We start from the raw sequence: 20,517 nt of genomic DNA, 5'->3' as shown, positions 1-20,517 counted from the left end.
TGTATTTCGTTAAGGGGCGGCAGTGGCTCAGGGGGTAGAGTGGTCGGTAGAGCGGTCGGATGGGAAAACGTTCAATCCCGGGCTCCCCCAGAGTTAGTGTCGAAGTGTTCTTGAGCAAGACGCTGAACCCCTAATTGCTCCCGATGTGGAGGTGGGTTCCTTGCATGGTTTCCTCCGCCATCGGTGTGTGTGTGAGTGGGTGAATGTAGCCTGATGCCCAATCAATGTTAATCGCTTTGGATAAAAGCGCTATATAAATTTACACTGTTTATGATCAGACATGGATGTCTCGTATACATAATTTCCATTGCGTGCAGGAAAGCATATGGACAGCAGTGCGAATGCAATAATTCTGTATTGCCAGGCTTCTCTGCAGACTGCAGTGCAGACGACTTTATAATAAGATTAACCGTTGATCAGAGAAATGATACTTAACATGTTTAGGAAACACTGAACAAATTGTCTCTTTTCCTTTTTTTTATTCATTTTGGTGAATTCAGCCCAGAATTGCAAAAGCGATCAAAAAAAAGCTGTATCATTCAGACATGCATAATGGAGATTACATGACATAAAAGACAAGAGAAGCCATGACAGGCTAGTTGAGGTGAGATCAGAAGAGGACAGACTAGGGCATTCACAGAATAGTCAAATATTGGACTATCAAAACAGTATTCAACACTGTACATCAAAGGTCGATTAGTCTAATATATATATTTACATGTACATTTTCTGGGGGTTTTTCCTACAGCAGACATGCAGCTATTGTATGAGCTCTGGTTTTGGTAGTTATTATTGTCATATCATATAAGTTATTATTGTCATATCATATAGGCCGTCATGCACTGCCGTACTGTACATGGGTTTTGCCATCACAGTCACTCAATGTACTGTAGGTGGGGTGCTGAAATGGTAGCAGTCATGACAGAAAGATTTTCTTAGGAAAAAGCATGCCTCTACTCTCAATGGTGACAACTACAGTTCACTTTAGTTTATTACTGTTGGTGAGTTTATTACTGTAGTTTGTTCAACAATTTAGATTGGAGAAGTGTTGTGAGTCATGAGGCTATAATTTACAATTTAGCAGACGCACATGGTAATACATCAAATACATACAGTAGAAATAGTCATCAAGCTAAGGACCTAACATCCGTCTAACAGTAGAATATCTGTACAATGAAACTGAGTATATACTACGGTGCTATAGTGCTATGTAAGGGATAATGTATGGCTGAGTGGTCATTGTTTATGATAAATCACCAACAGGCTGTCAGCCTGAAGGACTATTAAATCCAACAAATGTGCAAGCATGCAGCATTATTAAACACAAACCGCTAGGTCGCAATGGAGTGAAGTTGATCTTGTTTTTCATTGCCTGCATATAACCTAGCTCTGGTCCATATCCTTAGAAGGAGACGTTCCTTCTAATGCTATGGACCAGAGCGAATCATAACCCATCTTAGCCTTGTAAAGACCGGAGGATGGACATAACTGTGGTTGTTGTTGAACATATTATTATAGGATAGGCTTGAACAAAGATTTTGGAGTTATTCCAAGTTAAATTAACTGAATGAATAAGATCGCTGCGTTTCTTTTCAACCAAGCCGTGTGGCTCTCACTGTAACCAAGGCTCTCTCTCTCTAGGAGCCTATAGTCACATGGTATTGGAGGTAGAAGGAAGCTATGCTAGTCTATCTATGTACAGTAGATTATCTCTGGAGGCCGGGGTTGTATAAACGTTGAGCCGTGGGATTAAGAACTTCTTATTGCTTGATGCTACAAGCTGTTCATGCTATGTGTCTGGAAGTACTCTGTCTAATTCTCAATCTCCAGGGTAGACCTTATACTTGGTTTGACATCACTGCTGTTGCGTCACGCTGCTATCCGTTGTCGTGGGAACGCTCACCAAAAACAAGGTCACATGTTATGCTATGCTGCGTCGTAGAAGGGTGTTGCACATTGAAAATAGCAGATCTACAAACTCACAACACGTCCATACATGAGGCAATGTGGAATTGTTTCTTCACAGCTGCTGTGAGTTTAGTCCAATGTGTAGTTAACCATTTACTGGCTGGTTTGCTTTCAAGGCTTCCAACACAGTGTTTTAATGATTGCATTTGATTTTAAAAAGATATATATATATATTTCACTGGCAAATAATTGACTATTTGGCTCTAATTATGGTATTTGAGTCAAATACCAAAAATAACTGTTGGTGAATGCCGTAGGACAGACTGACTGATTTTGACAGAAAATGATGTTTTTATCTTTTGAATAAACTTTCATTTAATTTTAGTCACATTTTAGTGAACTGATTTATTTTGTATTAGTCTAGTTTTAGTCGACTGGTGTCACACTGCAACGTGTTGTGAGCTTGTAGATCCGCTATTTCCAGAATGCAACCAAACATAAAATCACTTTTATTTTAGTTCTACTGGATCTCTTCTCCACTAGTCTTAACATTTTGAGTGTAGTTTTTATTTGACGAAATTGTCAATATATTTAGTATTAGTCTTTAGTCATCATAGCTTGGTTCTTATTTAGGTTTTGTCAGGGGAAAAAAGGTAGTCGGCGAACATTTTTCGTCATAGTTTTAGTCTGCGAAATCACAGCTGACTGACTGACTGACTGTTCACTATGTTATTTAACCCTGGTATGAAATTGGGGAAGTTATCCAGTTTAATTAACGTATAACTGATCCATTTAAGGGTGAGGCAGTCAAATGAATCACATGACAGGTTTATATAACGATCACAGAGCTTCCCGGTGTTTGGTATAATGACGTGCGGTATACAATCGGTGACACCTGGTCCCCCGATGCCGTGGACGGTCCCCGTTGTCCGTTTGTGTTATTGGACTGTGGGGAGATTTTCTCTGGAAATGCAATCCTACTTCCGTCCATTTATCAGCCAGAGCCCACACTGCACTCTGTTGACTCTGTCTCTCTGTCTATCTTGTTTGCCACACAACATACGGTTGCATTGTAGCGTAACAAAAAGTGGTGACAGACTCAGTATGTCAACTCGCATCTGTTTCAGTGTACTTTTTGTGGCTATTGTGTCGCTTAGACTTAAAACCCCCAACAAGTCACAAATTGACTACACTACTTGTATCCAACACGCTGTTTGACCTGTACGAACAGGGTGTCCTTTAATATTATTATTATTAGAGAAATAATGAGTTAACAAAATATAAAATATAAATTCTCATAACACAATAAATACAAAATAAAACAAAAGTCATGGCAACAAGTCAAAACTTTTTCTATTCCATAATCAGTCAGTAGATTAAAGAATGTCAGGATCAAGGCCTTAAAACACACGCACGCATGCACGCACGCAGCACGGTGTCAGCTGTTCTGTTTTGGTTCAGTCTGTCCCGGTGAGTTTAATAGCCTTTTGGACGGCATTCATTCACACGTACGGTTCTCAGTGAAGCTCAATCACAGTGCTGTCAATAGAACCACTGTACCGTGGACAACACAGACGGATAGGGGAGGGGGGGGGGGCAGTAAGTTAGATATATAGATCCAGAGAGAGTGAATAAGATGGAATAAGGCAGAGCGAGGGGGAGAGGGAGAGGGGGGGAGGGGGAGAGGGGGGACAGAGTGAAAAGGATAGACGTTAATAGGACTCTTAATAGGACAAATTTAACAGGCGAGAGAAAGGAAGTAGAAGTTTGTAAGTGACGGGGAACAAGAGAAGAAGATGGGCAGGAGGAGATAGATGTAAAGAGGGAGGACAGAGTGAAAAGGATAGACGTTAATAGGACTCTTGGGGGTGTGTGTGTGTGTGTGTGTGTGTGTGTGTGTGTGTGTGTGTGTGTGTGTGTGTGTGTGTGTGTGTGTGTGTGTGTGTGTGTGTGTGTGTGTGTGTGTGTGTGTGTGTGTGTGTGTGTGTGTGTGTGTGTGTGTGTGTGTGTGTGTGTGTGTGTGTGTGTGTGTGTGTGTGTGTGTGTGTGTGTGTGTGTGTGTGTGTGTGTGTGTGTGTGTGTGTGTGTGTGTGTGTGTGTGTGTGTGTGTGTGTGTGTGTGTGTGTGTGTGTGTGTGTGTGTGTGTGTGTGTGTGTGTGTGTGTGTGCGTGCGTGCGTGCGTGCGTGCGCGCGCGCGCGCGCTGGACTCTTGGGGGTGCCTGGTAGCTCTGCCAGTTTGTGCACACATACCGTATGTGTCGGACACAAACCTTGAATCTCCATATTTTAACTTTTTTACACACCGTTAAGCCATTAATCAGACCTGAGGCCAATTTAACCCATTTGCCACTCAGTGGCGCGCTACGAGCTTGTAGATCTGCTATTTTTCAATAGCTAAAGCATAACATAATGCTAACACCAAAAGGGGTTCCCGCCCCAAAATGGGTTAAAAAAGCATTCTAAATCAGTACACACTTTCAAGATTTTTCTAAAAACAGCCCTAGCTGTCTCATACGTTCTTGTACAACAAGTGTTGTACGGTGTTTAATGTTTAAGTTATAGAATATAAACAACTAAATATGCAAGACAAGTACTATATGACACTATATGATTTATTTACTCATTTTGGAGCATACTATAGCCAATCAGTATGTGAGTCATGTCAATCATTTAATGATGCAAAAGTATGAAGTTACAATTGACAAAAATATATATATTTAACTTTTTTTGGCCACCAGGGGGGCTGCAGTCAGAGATCATCAAACAAAGACTAGTCACACTCAGAGGCGTGAAAGACACCTGTGATGAAAACAAAGGAAATGCAACCCCTGCTATGCATGATGGCATAGGTGTCTGTAGTACTCTCTCTGAACGAGAGAGATACTCCTTAAGAGATTTAACTTGACTTCAGTTCTATAAGCTGTAGAACTGCATTCACTCTAATTAACCAATACATCATTATTTTTGATTCATTCTAATAAAAGTATAGTCACATTTTGCCTTTCAACAATTGAAAGGCAACACAGCAGACTACACTAGAGTGTCATGCATTAGGATATTTGCTATTGTGAATGTGATATGGCATAAGTGTTATATAAAAATATGAAGATCGGGTCGGGAAGTATCGGTAGGCCTATGTCTCAAATGATCGGAATCTGATCGGGAGCAAAAAATCGGGACATCCCTATATATATATATATATATATATATATATATATGGGGGTGAGGATATATCTCACTGCAGCCACAGTATAGCTGACAGTATACAGTATATCTCATGCTGTTTTGCATAATGAGGGCTACAGTATACGAGTTGGAAAAAATGCACAGTGGAATGACAATATTATGCAAAGACAGATGGAGAAGACAGTAAGAATATAGAATCGTGCAGACTGAGTGGCAGCAACTCTGATGAATAGGTATAAAACATCTGGACTGGTATACGGCACGTCACCTATCAATGTATAGCTGAAATACAGAGAGACAACATGTTTAGCCGATGAGGCACGTCACCTATCAATGTATAGCTGAAATACAGAGAGACAACATGTTTAGCCGATGAGGCACGTCACCTATCAATGTATAGCTGAAATACAGAGAGACAACATGTTTAGCCGACGAGGCACGTTACCTATCAATGGACTGCTGAAATACAGAGAGACGACATGTTTAGCCCACAAGGCACGTTACCTATCAATGGACTGCTGAAATACAGAGAGACGACATGTTTAGCCGACGAGGCATGGCTCTTGCCTTTCTTTCTTTTGTTAAAGATGATGTCACCTCTTTAGTTTAGCATGAGAGTACATTATTCATGAATATAAATATACGGTGAGAACAGTTCACATCTCAGCAGGTCAGCATGCTACTGTACTGTAGCCACTCTGTTACACCAACCCATCACTGTAGCACTGCACCCCCTATAGGGAATGATACTAGAGAGAGATAACACCCTGAATTAATGAGCTCTCCTGTCTTATCTCTTCGGAATATGCCTTCTCGTTTTCTGAAGGACCCCCCCCCCACACACACACACACACACACACACAGCGTTATGTGTGCGATTCTTCAGAGGGAGTACCAGAGGGAGTACTACATATACGTGTGTGCGTGCGTGCATGTGCGTGCATCTGTGCGTGCGTAAGAGAAATTGAGACGGAGAGAGGAGGAAAGCCGCAGAGTTGGAGGAGACAGGACGTTCGACAATATGCCCCAATTAATGTGGAGACAGAGTGGAACTAATGCAGGGAGATGGGTGAGGTGAGGCGGGCTGATTCAAGGAAAGAAGCAGGTCACTGGAGCTAAGAGGTGTCGGGTGTTAAGAGGTCTGAAAAGGAGGAGAGAGAGAGATTGAAAGGGAGAAGATGATTTTGTTGACTTAAAAACTATTGACGGAAAATGTGCGTCGACTACCTTTTTTTCACACTACATAAAAACTAAGCTATGAATGAAGACCTTTAAATAAGCTGCGACGTGTGTTGTGACTGTGAGCTTGTAGATCGGCTGTTTTCAGCATGCAAACAAAAAACGGCTATTACCACACCATCAAGGTCCGCCAAAAAACATTTTTAAATCTATAGATTTAGATTTAGTCAAGGTTCAGGGTTGTACTTTATTGTTACATCTTGTGTACGGGTACATTAAGAGTAATACAATTTATTTTAGTTTGGCTTCCTTCAGACAATGCAGTGGCATAGAAGACAACATCTATTTCTTTGCCCTGTTTCGCTCTGGTTCTTATCATTTTGTTCAGTTGTTCGGGGAAAGAAGCTTTTTTGCAACTAAAATCTTACGATATTTAGTCAACTGAAACTAGACTAACACTAAAACATTTCAAGACAAAAAAATACGACTAAAACGACATGGAATTGTATTATTCAATGGACTATGACTAAAACTAAATCAAAATCTTGCCTTCACTGGTGCCAAGAGGTGTCAGGTGTCGGGTGGAGGAGATAGTGGGAGGAGAGGTTGAAAGGGAGAATTAAGGGGCATTGTTGTAAGTCTCTAAAAGAGGCCTGAGGGGATTGCATGTGATGGTGAGACGGGAGGGGGTTGATGCCGAGTTAGGGGCGGGAGACAAGGGAAGATGATGGAGATATTGAACTTGCACACAAAACGAGGTAGAGACTGAGCTACACTTCCTAACCGTCTGCCCAATGTACCAAGACATCAGAGACATATTATACTTTATACACAGATTACAATCACCCAAGGAGAGTTTGAAAGCATGACTAGTGACAAAAGACTCCCATATCTGTTGGTTGAAGTACAACAATGTGCAAACACAGCAGCGAGATTTGTGAGCTTCTGTGACAGGAGAAGGATGTCAAATGGAATACAAGCAAAGAGAGGAGAGTTCACGGCCGAAACGTTGTCTTATTTATGGTGTATTGAATAAAAAGCAAACACCTTGGAGAAAACCTGTGTGCGGACTCTCCTCTCTTCACTGTACTTACCTTAGTCCAGCACCAGACAGGAACTGGATGTGCGCTAGCCACCTACCTATTTATATTAAATGGAATACAAGCACCTTTAGGAATACAAAGATCAAAAGTATAAAGCTAACGTCTCCTGGATGTATATTGTTACCATCTCTGACAGAAAATGCACAACCTTTTTATAGTTTCACAAGATGGTATTACCCAAAGTGTTAATGTATCACAGCTCTGTTTACACCTTTAATTAATTCCTATTTATATCCAATACTTATTTGTAAATACATAGTTTTATTTTGATTGTCTTGTACCACTTCTGCTTTGCCAATGTAAACGTACGTTTTCTCATGCCAATAAAGCCCCTTGAAAGAGAGAGAGAGAGAGAGAGAGAGAGAGAGGTCCTGAATGAGGGTAACTGGTATTTCCCAGTTCCCATGGTAACGGTACTGATGTGATTCCATCCCCCCCATCCTCCTCCACCTCCCAGCATCCCACTGTTGTTCCCGTTTTCATACACAGCGGGATGACCTCCTGAACACACGCGCACACACACACACACACACACACACACACACACACACACACACACACACACACACACACACACACCTCTAATACATACATGCATACATACATACTGTATGTATGTATGCACCCATGATTGATAGCTATTTCTGAATATTTTATCTAGTTGTCAATGCAATGCCACTGTTTGTGCTACACGTATATACACAGAGAGAGAAAGACACACACACACACACACACACACACACACACACACACACACACACAGTAACATAGGGCATATAGGTATTTAAATGGTTCTGTGTTGAGTCAACGTATACATTTGTACTCTTTAACAACGTGAATATTGTTTATACTATTGTTGTAATATACTCATTGTTCATCACACCCTGAAGAAGGCGCAATCCGTTTGGTGTTTTTTAATGTTTGTAGCCCATATTTTTAAAGAATGTCCCTTTTCTTACAAATCCACATTGAGCGCCTGGACTTGTTATGCCTTTGTGGCATATTATTTTCCTCTCTCGCTCTCTCTCTCGCTCTCGCTCTCTCTCTCTCTCTGAACATTGTGTTAAAAATAACGTAACATGGAAGGACTTTTTAGGAGAACACAAAGAGCAAGAAGGAAACAAAGAGAACCACGTATGACAGACAGAGAGAGGAAAAAATGAATAAATGTGATTTATTGACTAGCTGGACATACTGTATGTCCCATTAAACACACATAAATGTTTTACTGCGTGCAAGTGCACACACGCGCGCGCACACACACACATCATTATGCGTGAGTAGTGAGCAGGCAATCATTTCCAGGCATTATAGTCATTCAGCAAGGGAAAAAAGTTTTATCGGCGTCCCTGCTGACACAATACACACGTGCACACGCACGAGCACAACATGCTGCGTGACAGATCCATTATACCATGGCAGATAGTAAACCAGAGGCCCATTTTATGTGACGTGAAGACCACCGTGAAAGGGTCAGTAAATATTTTAAATGCCACGTTTTCAACAGCCTCGGGAACCTGCACATCCAATCGAACTTCTGTCAGGTATTGTTTAAAGGTCTCAAGACATGCTGTTTCAGACATTTAAACGTTCCATGACATTCATTTTCATTTTTCGTTTCTCAATCTCAATTACACCCAAAAACAACCAGGACTTTGAACATGCAGTGGATCTGTGTGTTCTGAAGCCTTTTGAGCTGCAATGAAAAAAATACCATTCTAAAACGGGTAGTTCCAATACTTAATTCTGATTGGCTGGTTTCTGAATTCTGATTAGACCAGACAGCCGCGGACGTTTTCTCTGTCTGACAGCTGGTGGATGGAAAAGAAGCTCCACCCACGCGGCTGTATGCCGCGTCGGCCAGATTCCCGGAAACGCTTGCCCCCACAGCCATCAGCCGCGTGGGTGGAGCTTAATTTCCATCCACCAGCTGTCCAAAAACCCGGAAAAGTCGCTGGCCGACAGAGAAAACGTTCACGCCTGTCTGGTGAGTTTGGCAACAGCTCTTCTAAGTCTCACGATAATCGACACCTTAAATCAGCTTATATCAATCCCAGGTGCGTTACAGTGATCCATCATATCTGACTTCGTCTCGTGCCTCACCATGCCTCTCAGCCATTATAAAATACAAGGTAACCTCACACCTCTTGTGGCTTATTGCTTTAATTTGCCAGCAGATGTCACTGCTGAGGGATTTTGCCTGTCAATCATGGCCTCTGCTCCGCCCACCCCCCTAGGGACTGAAGCATAGGGGACGGGGCGGGGAGCAGAGGGGGCGGGATTAGTGTACAGTGACAATGAAGATGTTCTTCTTCTTCGTGTCCAGCCACGTCTTTCCAGTGGTTGGCTTAGACGAGTGCAGCGGCATTTGGCTCGGCCAGGTCAGCTCCAGTACATTGTGGAGCAGAGATACATCTCATGATATGGTCCATTGTTTGGGGTTCACCGCACACGCATGCATCAGAGCATGTTCATTTCCATTTTTTCATGGATGCCTTGCAGCGTCCTTCGCCGACCCGCAGACGGTTCAAAGTTTTCCAGACGGCCCAAGGTTGGTCATGGCCATGGTCGCAAGACATTCATCTGGGATGAGGCCTCTCTCTGTCCATTGGGTTGTCTGGCTGCCCAGGCTGCCACTCCGTAGTCCTGGCAACAGATGGCTCAGATCAGTGAACCAATAGGATCCACCGCATTTTTTCGACCAGCCATCCGCCCCTCTAGACCATACATCATACAGGCTGGGCCAGGCTATAGCATGTGCTTAGCTCAGCTGTGGAAGTTATAATTTAATTCAAATTGTGTAGCTGTCATAATAACATATTAAATTCGAAACCACCACAGTGTTCAATTCAAAAACCTTGTACAAGCACAATAAAGGTCACCAAGGAGGAGATATAACTGGAGGAAAGCAATCATTTCACTCCTGAATCACCTGCCCACACAGAGAGCACAACTTGTCCTCTAGCAGCATCAAAGGTTATTATTATAGCCTAAGCATAGCTATCGTAGCTTTATCATAGATTTTATTGCTATGGTTGCAGAACATTTTATTATTGAACTGCCCGATTCCTTTAACTAAACGGGTTTGGCTTACAGCATTACATTACATTAAGTTACATTACATACATTTTAAAACTATTGGATGCAAATGAAACCATTTATATGTGTTTGTATTTTTTATTTATTTTATAAAACACAAACCTAATGCTGCGTTCATACGGGCAGGTGCAAAGATACAGTCTACCATACATTTTCAATGGAAGCCAGCAAATATATATCCAACCTTTGTAGCTACAAAATAGACGCTGTGTAGCTTTGTGTCTTTGCTTCTTTTGCAACTGCCCGTGTGAACGCAGCCTTAGAGCAGGATGGCTTTCATTCATGTAAAGCTGAAAGGTATCAGACTACTGATACGACAGTATAAGTTTGCTCCAAACAAATTCATCCTAATATACAGTACCACTGGTTCTCACTCAGCGTGGGGTCAGGGACCCTCTGGGGGTCTTTGAATAGTTCCGCAGGACTCCAGGACCCAAATGGTCGATAATTAATTAGGAACAGAATGGACCCTTATGGCCTTTCTGTAATTGTACATTACAGAAAGGCCGCATATCAAATCCATAGTCTATGCATATCAAATTGGGGTCCATGAAGGTTGAGAATCACTGCATACAGTATGCTATCTATGAAGGCAGATAATTAAGTAGATAATGGTAAAGTACATAATATATTATCTACTTAATTAGCTAACACAATGTCAGTGACCTGGCTAGCAGGGCTACTGGAGCTTAAGGTCAGTTATGTAATATGTAACGCTCTCCGTACTGGCCTTCCGGCATGATGTGCACTTAAGCCTCTCCAATTGATCCAGAATGCCGCAGAAGGCTTGGTCTTCAACCAGCCAAAATGATCACATAGCCCCCTTCTCTGCTCACTCCATTGGCTCCCGGACTCTTTTCCCTCCTGGCTCCAAAACTATGGAAAGAACTTCCCATTGCAAACAGAACTGCAAACTCACTCCCAATATTCTGCCGTATAGTCTGAAGCACTTCATCTTAGCACTTGCAGCAGTGCTTGCACCAGCCCTGACGACCTTACAGGCATATGCAAAGGCTAAACATATCTAATTTAGATAGCATGTTATATAGACATATCACTCTATAGCAGGGATGTCAAACTCAAATACACAGTGGGCCAAAATAAAGAAATTGGTACAAGTCGAGGGCCGGACTGTGTTTCAACACACGGGCCATTTTTGTGTAGAGGGGTAGCTGAAAGTCGACCACAAGTGATATACTTTCACTGCTGATCAATAGTGAAGAGAAGACGCATGCTTGCGCTTGCGGGCCGTGACAATGCACTCGCAGTGCATTGTGGGACTTGTAGTATTGTGGTGGTCCGTGCAATATACCAGAGGGCCAGTTCTAATACTAATTAAATATCATCCCGCGGGCCAAAGATAATTCATTCACGGGCCTGATTTGGCCCCCGGGCCTTGAGTTTGACATATATGCTCTATAGTGTATACTGTAGTATTCATTGTACAGATATTCTACTGTTAGACAGATGTTTGGTTAGCGTTAGCTCCTCTTAGCTCCTTGATGACTATTTCTATGTATTTGATGTATTACCATGTGTTGTCTTGCTTACTGTAAATCGCTCAACGGGGGGGGGGGGGGGGGTGATCTGATGCCAGTGATTCGGTCAGGGAGGGGCAATGGCTAATGGAGTGGCACTGATTAGATTTCGAGAAGCTGCTGCTGGGCAATGTAGTGTTTCTAATTGAGTTGGTAGTGTGTGTGCGTGTGCGTGTGCGCGCGCGTGCGTGCGTGTGTGAGAAGAGTAACTCGATGTGTGTATGGGTGTGTATATAACAAGAGCGAGAGACTGCAGTGGGTAGAACAATCGTGTCTCTGTGCAGTCTGCTTGAATTTGTTTGTGTTTGAGTATACTTGCACATGTGTGTATGTGTTTGTCCTATAGGTCCTATAGATTATGTGACAGAATATACCAGAATAATAATTTGTGAGAGTGTGCACGCACACATGCTCACAGGCATGTACTCACACACACACAGACTGTATATACACATGCACACAGTTGCTGACGCTCATCTAAAAGTAGATTTTGGCAGCACAATTGTTATGTTGCACTAATGTTGTCTTCCCATGACAGTAGCAGTTTTAGGTAATGGCAAATTGGCAACAGATAAACAGTAGTGTCGACTGTCGACAGATACACTAATTTACATGGCAATAAAGCACACAGTCACAGCAGTGGTTGGTTGTGCATGCACACACACACACACACACACACACACGCACACGCACGCCTGTGCGTAGATGGTCTCTCTCTCTCACTCTCTGTGCTCTAAGTGCTTTGGGCTCAAAACCACAAACTCAAAGCTATTGCATGTATGTTATGCAAGATATTATGATCTCTAAATATAGATCCGTTTCTGTCTCTGCCTTTCCCTGTGTTTCTTTGTATAGCACAGGAAAAAAAATCACTGCTGTGATCATTAATGGCGAACTATTTCCAGGTATTCAACAGCGGCATTAATGTGTATCATCGCAATAACAAATCATTTCTGTGCCTGTTTGTTCACTCTCTGGGGAAGGCACACAGTAATATCTGGACTCTGAGACATAAAAATGCATTTTCTTTATGCCTCTATGTTGCCTCCCTCAGCCGTGTGTTCCCTCCACATGCTATACGTCCTGCTCATACATTGAATGAGGGCCGGGACTCTCCCCAGCTGTGAGGAGGGAGAGTAGCGCCCTGGATTACCGTTTAAGCATTTTTGACCTGAGATCAGATTAAAAATAATTCTTCTACATCCTGACAGTTTTCTGAAAAAGCTATGTTTCTATGTCAGTCGTCCTTCGATTTTTCAAAAATAGCAGACCTACAAGCTCGTAGCGCGCCACTCGGTGGCGCACTATGAGCTTGTAGATCTGCTATTTTTCAATAGCTAAAGCGTAACATAATGCTAACGCCCCGCCCAAAATGCGTCCCCGGAAACACCCAGACGCCCAGGAACACGCCCAGTGGGTTGGGCCGATAACGTGTTCGCGTCCGAAAACGGTTCAGAAATGACAGAGTTACCGTGTGCGGGTCACTGTACTGTACTGTACTTTACTGTACTGTACTGTACTGAACTGTACTGTACTGCACAACAGTGACACTTGGTTGTGAAAACCAACCAAACATGCATTTTCTTTTTACTGGGGAGAGCAGGAACATTTTAATGAGAACGGCAACCCTCAAGGCTCGACGGGTTGTTGTTGTGTACATGGTTAACCTGCCAAAGCATACATACTCGTGAACATGATTCAGATTCAGACAAGTTTATTGATCCCAAAAAGGGCAGTTTCACATCGCTATACGAGCTCAGCTGATGTTTCAGGCCTTCTAGTCATTCACAGGGGAAGGACTCTCTCACACACACACTGTGCATACACACGCACACCCACACAAACCTATGCAATCTACTGCTGCGTCTGTGCAGCGCTACCATGCTCCCTATGTGGTGCCGCCGTGTCTCACGCAGATTCTTGCTGCTCCATTCCAACCCACCACTTGCTGCCCAAAACATCATCTTCATGAATCAGGACCTTGCAGGGTGAAAGCCAAGTTGCTTCCTCTGCTCTCTTCAGAATATACGGTAGTTTGGCACACCTCAGAGGACTTCTACGCCACTTTCCTGGTGGTCTATGTGTGTAATATGTGTTTTAAGTAATTTTAGATTTCAGCAGCGCAGTGAGCCTCTGATGTTATGGACACTGGGCTCACTTACTTCCTGGACTACATCCCCCTACATCCCCCTATCCACAAGGAGGAGCAGTGCACCAACGCATTATGGGAATTGTAGTCCAGGAAGGAAGTGAGCCCAGTATTGATAACATCAGAGACACTGGGCTCACTGCTAAAATATCTAAAACCACATATTACACACATAAAGACCCCCAGGAAAGTGTTCTAAACGACATTAACATGTATTGTTTTGCAAAAAGGGTGAAGTGTCCCTTTAATAATTTTGCCCGAACCTTAGAAGCCATGTTCTACCCCACAACACATTCGGCATGAACAATACAGTACAATAAATAACTAGAATATGTGCAATTCTGGCTCATTTATTTGGTGGTTTAATGGCCTGTGAAGGACAGGACTAGTATAAATGGTATTGTAAAAATCTGCCCTAAGATATGCAGAGCCCAGCAAAGAGACTTCTTGTTAACAACAGCAGCATTCTCATACAGATAAGTGGAATTTAATTACATTTGTACTCTAGCAGCTAGAGAGATGAATGCAGAACTACTTCTCTTTTTTGGTAAGGAGAGACAGCTAAGGAGCTGAGAGAGAGAGAGAGCTGAGAGAGAGAGAGTTAGGAGAAAGAGGGGGAGAGGAGGGGTTTAGGAAGTGGGCAAGAGCAAAGGAGACATAGTGAGAAGGGACAGGAAAGGGAACGAGATGAGAGGAATTGGTGAGTGGGGGGGGGGTGAAGATGGAGTTGAGAGATGAAGAAATGGGAGACCTGATGAGAAGAGAGAGAGACTGATTTTGACTTTATATAGAGATAAGTATAGAGATAAGGGTAATACATAGTCTCCATACAGTAAATGTATCATACATATCAACAAACAATATTGCCAGGCCATTAATTTAGTGCTTCAACAAACGTGTGCTTAATCGCTCTCCTCCATTTATCTCCATACAGGTGGCAGTAATGTAGTCATTGTAGTGTGTAATGATTGAGGGTGTGATCCATGTCATTGGCTATTATATATTGTGTGTTTACTAGGCATATGATGGCCCTGTCATTCATGTGACAGGGCCATGTGTGTGAGTGCCGTGTGCGTGTGCGCACGCTGTGTGTTGTGTCAAATCGGATACGCACGGCAGGTTTGAGACCGTTTGGTTGGATTGCTTTCCGACTTACACTCAGGACAGACGCGACTGGAATTTTACATTTGTTTACATTGCCAAAGCAAAAAATACAATCAAGACATTACAGTATGTGCAATTGAAAGTCAGAATATCCAATTTATCGTGCAGGAATAACACACAATGATTAGTGGTCTTTGGTGGTTGTGTTCCATTTGATATACTTCTCCTATCACAGCAGCTCACGAATATTGCTGCTGTGTTTGCACATTGTCACACTTCGCCCAGCAGATATGAGAGGTTTTTTTTGTCATTAGTAAAGTATTCAAACTCTCCTTGGGTGATCTTAATCTGTGGGAGGTATGTGTTTCTGATGTCATGCACGCATGCGCACACACGCACGCACACATGCACGCACGCACGCGCGCGCGGGCCGCGCGCACACACACACACACACACACACACACACACACACACACACACACACACACTTCTATTGCATTTCTTTCATGAGGTTATTATGAGCTTCATACTGTGCAGGAGACGAGGAGGCGGGAGGGCATCAGGCAGCGAGAGTGCAGTGTGATTGGCCCTTAGGGAAATCACTCACAGACGCAGTAGGAGGGTATAACCAAGCACTTCACATTAAGCAACAGATATTGAGTTTTAACTCATATCAATAGGCATCATATTGTGTCAATATTGCAGACTTTGGGCTACAGGCTTCAACGGTTATTACAGCATTGAATCCATATCATTCATTGAATCCATATGAAGATATATATATATATATATATATATAATCATATTGATTCTTATGGCATCAGCATGATAACATAATAATGGAAAACCTCATAGTCAGAAGTTACTCTAGAAACTTAATATATTGAAGCAATAAAACATAACATAATAAACTAACAATAATAATAGTCTGGTTGCCCTATGGTCAACCACACTAATAAAACTATATTTCAAAACCTAGCAACTAAAAGCATTGACAGTTCTATAGAAACTGCCTCCAGCTCCTTCAATTTGGATTTAAAAGCGTTTAACAGGATCATCGGATCTAATTTCTAGGTACGTTGCAGATCATTCCACGCCGAAGGGGCTGAAAATGCAAAAGCCCTTTCTCCAAGTTCCTTACTGTATGCTTGTGGGACAGAAAGTGGAAGGAAGTCATGAGAACTCTGAACGTGAAGAGTTACTCTTTCGTCGTACAGATTTTGGACATACAAGATGTCTGGCTGACAGTGACAATAAGCATATGACAACTAATATCTCTGTCTTCTCTACCCCTCTCTCTCTCTCTCTCTCTCTCTCTATCTCTCTCTCTCTCTCTCTCTCTCTCTCTCTCTCTCTCTCTCTCTCTCTCTCTCTCTCTCCAGTCCCTGTTGTTGGTGCGTCAGGAGGTGGTGGTATCCCAGAAGAAGCTCGGTGATTTCTGCGAGGCTCTTAAGCAGTACTTGAAGAACGTCTCTGCTCAAAGGGACTGCTTCCAGTAAGTGGAACTATTGCTGCCGGGCATTAAAATGGCACACATATTTTCTACTCGGTCTGTGTCTCATAGGTCTGTGGGCAGTTCATAAACCCGTCTTCCAGTGACATCATCTTTAGGCAGATTTCTTTTTTGAACAATTTATATTTGTATTTATTTTATTTTGTATTTATTTTTTCTTTATCGCGAGAATGATGGCTTCCATTATCACATTGCAACTTTTCATGAATAAAAAGCCTGTAGTTTCTATTAGCTTGGATTTCCCATCGATGATGTCACTGGAAGACGGGTTTCTGAACTGCCCACAGACCTGCTATGAGTGTTATGACCCGGCCTAGGGGAACCTAAGCCGCAACAACAAAATTGACTCCCTCCTACCAAGTTCCCAAACAACTCATGAACTAAAAACATGGCTAAATTACCTCAGGGTGGGAACCTGTACATAAAAAGACTATAAAACAAAAGCATATGCTCACCTGCCCCAGACAGAAATGCATACTGTAGATCTTACCCATCACTTAAACTCAGGAAACCCAATCAAAAGGATTAGAAAACAAACATAAAGGCCACCCACCCCTACCATACCGAGGATGTAAAATAACCTGTAAAATGTAAAAACTGGCTACTTTGAATAAACACTAACATCTAAAAACACTGGCAAACACAGGGTTGGTTTGGTTTGAGGCTGACATTCACAAGGACGAAGACATCTGAATGCTGGTTCCAGCCAGCCTTACAGTTGAGCTTCTCCCAGGAGCCAATCACCTGCGAGGACTAGTCAGCCAGCACATTCATACACGACTCGGGGTGTAAGCACACCTAGTATTCCATGCGCGTCCAAAGGCCGCTGTGTTCTAAATTAAAGTATTGGTGTTGATTATCGTGTATTAATCTAATTATAGTAAACTAATACAAAAAAGATAAAGATCAAGGGAAAAGAGACCTTTTTACAGTACAATAATGTTTCAAGTTTACACATGTATACAAGTAAACAGGGCAACGGCATAAACAATATTAGTTTGCCTCTTCAACAAAAATAAAAGTTACTGTCGCGCGTGCCAAGCTATAATTCTCTTCTATTATATCGTACTTGTATTATTTATTTATTTCCCACCACGGAGTAACCTCGTAGCCTCGGTCCCATCCCATGCTTACTTATCTGCAAAAAGAAAACCTCCGGCAGACTATCCAGTATGTAACCTTGCCTCACCAGGCTTTCCACCACCTCGGAGGAAAGCCTGATCTCTGTTTCAAAAGTCTGTATGATCCGGTTGGGAGCTCTTCTACAAAAAGTTAAGTTACAAGTTACTGTCACGTGTTGCCATTCTCTTGTACTTGTATTATTTCCCACCACGGAGTACCCTTGCATCTCGGAGGACAGGCAAGACAGGCAGTGTCGGTAGGCCAATCAGAGGCAGGCGGGGCGTTACCATGTCTATGCTCGGACGTAGAAAGAAATCACGCCTAAAAACCAGGAAGAGACGCCGGCAGACAGCGGCTTTTGGCCGCGCATGGAAGTTCAGGTGTGCCTGCGCTGTCTACTCACACAAGCTGGAAACCACTCACACCTCCTCTCGAGTGCCCCTTTCATGACGACAACGCGTAAAGTATTTATTTAAAGATCTGTAAGCCTCGAACAAAGCCAACTCGGATCGTGACAAATCTTGACAACAAACACAATATTTTGGGCCGAACAAATAATTACAAAGAAGAAAAACAACAAAAAGGTGTAACTTGCCCTTTTTTTCTTCTTTCTAATTATTTGTTTGTTTGTTTGTTGTCATGATTTCTCACGATCCGAGTTGGGTTTGTTTGAGCGTTTCAGATCTTTAAATAAATACTTTTGGAAATGTCTATGGGGTGAAATGAATAGAGAGAGAATTATGTCCTGGGCCCGTCGTCGTCATGAAAGGGAGCAGGACTGCGACGCTTTATCAGTCACTCCTCCCTCATTAACACACACCGCACTGAGAGAAAAAGACAGCAACACAGGAATATAGACATATGACCCACAGGGCCATAACAATGAGACACAGACCGAGTAGAAAGAAATTGTGCTATTTAATCATGAACATTAGTGAGGACCAATTATATGAAACGACGTGGTGAAGTCGTCCTTTAATGATACTAGAACAGGGATGTCAAACTCAAATACACAGTGGGCCAAAATAAAGAAATTGGTAGAAGTCGAGGGCCGGACTGTGTTTCAACACACTGGCACCGCGGTCAGGAGGACGTCCCAGGCAAATAAGCAAGAAAGTAAATGCATTTAAAACTGAAAATGCATTATTATTAAGCTCAGTTTCCTGTTCTATGTACATATATGTACTAGAATTTGTATGGACTGGCAGGTGTGGCTTCCTGCCCAGTCCTGCGGAACAGTGCTGAGTTTGCAATGTTTTGGAACACCTCTTAAATGGTAAATGGTAAATGGTGCATTTATATAGCGCCTTTATCCAAGGCGCTTTACAGAGATTGTGCATTACATTCACCCATTCACACACTACACATTCATACACCGATGGCAGCGGAAACCATGCAAGGCACCAACTAGCACATCGGGAGCAATTAGGGGTTCAGTGTCTTGCTCAAGGACACTTCGACAGTAACTCTGGGGGAGCCCGGGTTCGAACTGGCGACCTTACGGTTACCATCCAGGCACTCTACCCCTGAGCCACCGCCGCCCCTTCGAGGGCGGTCCTTACATAGACACACAGTCGCACAGCGGCCCACTGGAAACAGCTGCCACTCAAGTTTAAAAAATCACACGCGTGTGAATATATAATATTAATGGCATACTTTAATATTAATGGCATTTTAATGTTTGTGTTAGGGACAAGATGATGTAAATTTTCCCTTCATTGTCAATGGCGTTTTTATAACAAACATTGAACTAAAAACAGACATCAAACCTGTATATAGGAGGGGGAAAATACCACCAAAAGGTCCAGTAGGTTGGTCAGCAGAGGGGGTTAGCTGTGTGGTAAATAATGGATCAAGGAGTAGCCGTCTGTGTCTACTGTAGCGCTGTGGGTTGTTGTCCTCTCACTCGGGGCCCAATCCTGCTGGAACATCAGGAAATTGAATTTGGGGATAAGGTCAACATTCAGTGATGCATCTTTTAAAAATATATTGCTGGAAGGTTAATATTAACGGGACCATACAAATCAAGGTTAATCTAAGTAAGGAACAACTCTGTGTACTTGCATTTCGGTAGCCTTACCCCTTATTTACTTAAATAGTTAAAAAAGACGATCTACAAGCTCACAGCGTGTCCATGTAGATCGTCTATTTTCACTATTTTAAAATATTTTCAAAATAGTGAAGCGCGCGCGGCCACACACTCACACACACACACAATCACAATCTCCAGTTCTTCATCTAAACTAGACTAGAGCTTTGTAGTTAACTGTCCCTCAACTGCCCCCTTCAGGTTCATAGAGGAACTGCATAGATGGATGGATTAAGTAATAATCCAATTTTTCTTCATTCTTTTTAGACAAAGACGACCGAGATGGATAACTGAGGGTAGAGAGGCTGTGAAACTTTGTGCAAGCCATGTAATTGAATCCCATCCTCTGATCACATTAAATTATTTTGCATTCTTAGCTAAATTGTCAATGTGTGTCAGAGGGACACTTCAGCCCTTTGGCAACCAGAGCTTATTCTAATGATGTTTAGGGCACAAGAAACACTTTCCTGTGGGTTTTATGTGTGTAATATGTTTTTTGTAAGTCATGAAGCCATGTTCATGAGCAA

General features: G+C 42.5%; 1 protein-coding gene across 1 annotated transcript in view; it reads left to right on the top strand.

The window, feature by feature from the left end:
- necab2 (N-terminal EF-hand calcium binding protein 2) overlaps positions 1-20,517 on the top strand; it is a gene marked incomplete at its 5' end in the record, with an annotated part of 168,900 nt that overhangs the window by 139,483 nt on the left and 8,900 nt on the right. Inside the window, one exon of the mRNA XM_083763985.1 lies at positions 16,649-16,761. Within this exon, the coding sequence (XP_083620111.1) occupies positions 16,649-16,761 (113 nt within the window). The remainder of the gene's footprint in view (positions 1-16,648; positions 16,762-20,517) is intronic.

The sequence above is a fragment of the Protomyctophum parallelum genome (genome assembly GCF_964188405.1).
Source record: "Protomyctophum parallelum genome assembly, chromosome: 4".
Classification (NCBI taxonomy): Eukaryota; Metazoa; Chordata; class Actinopteri; order Myctophiformes; family Myctophidae; genus Protomyctophum; species Protomyctophum parallelum.
Note: the sequence above shows the minus strand (reverse complement) of the source record. Positions and strands in the feature narration are given on the sequence as shown.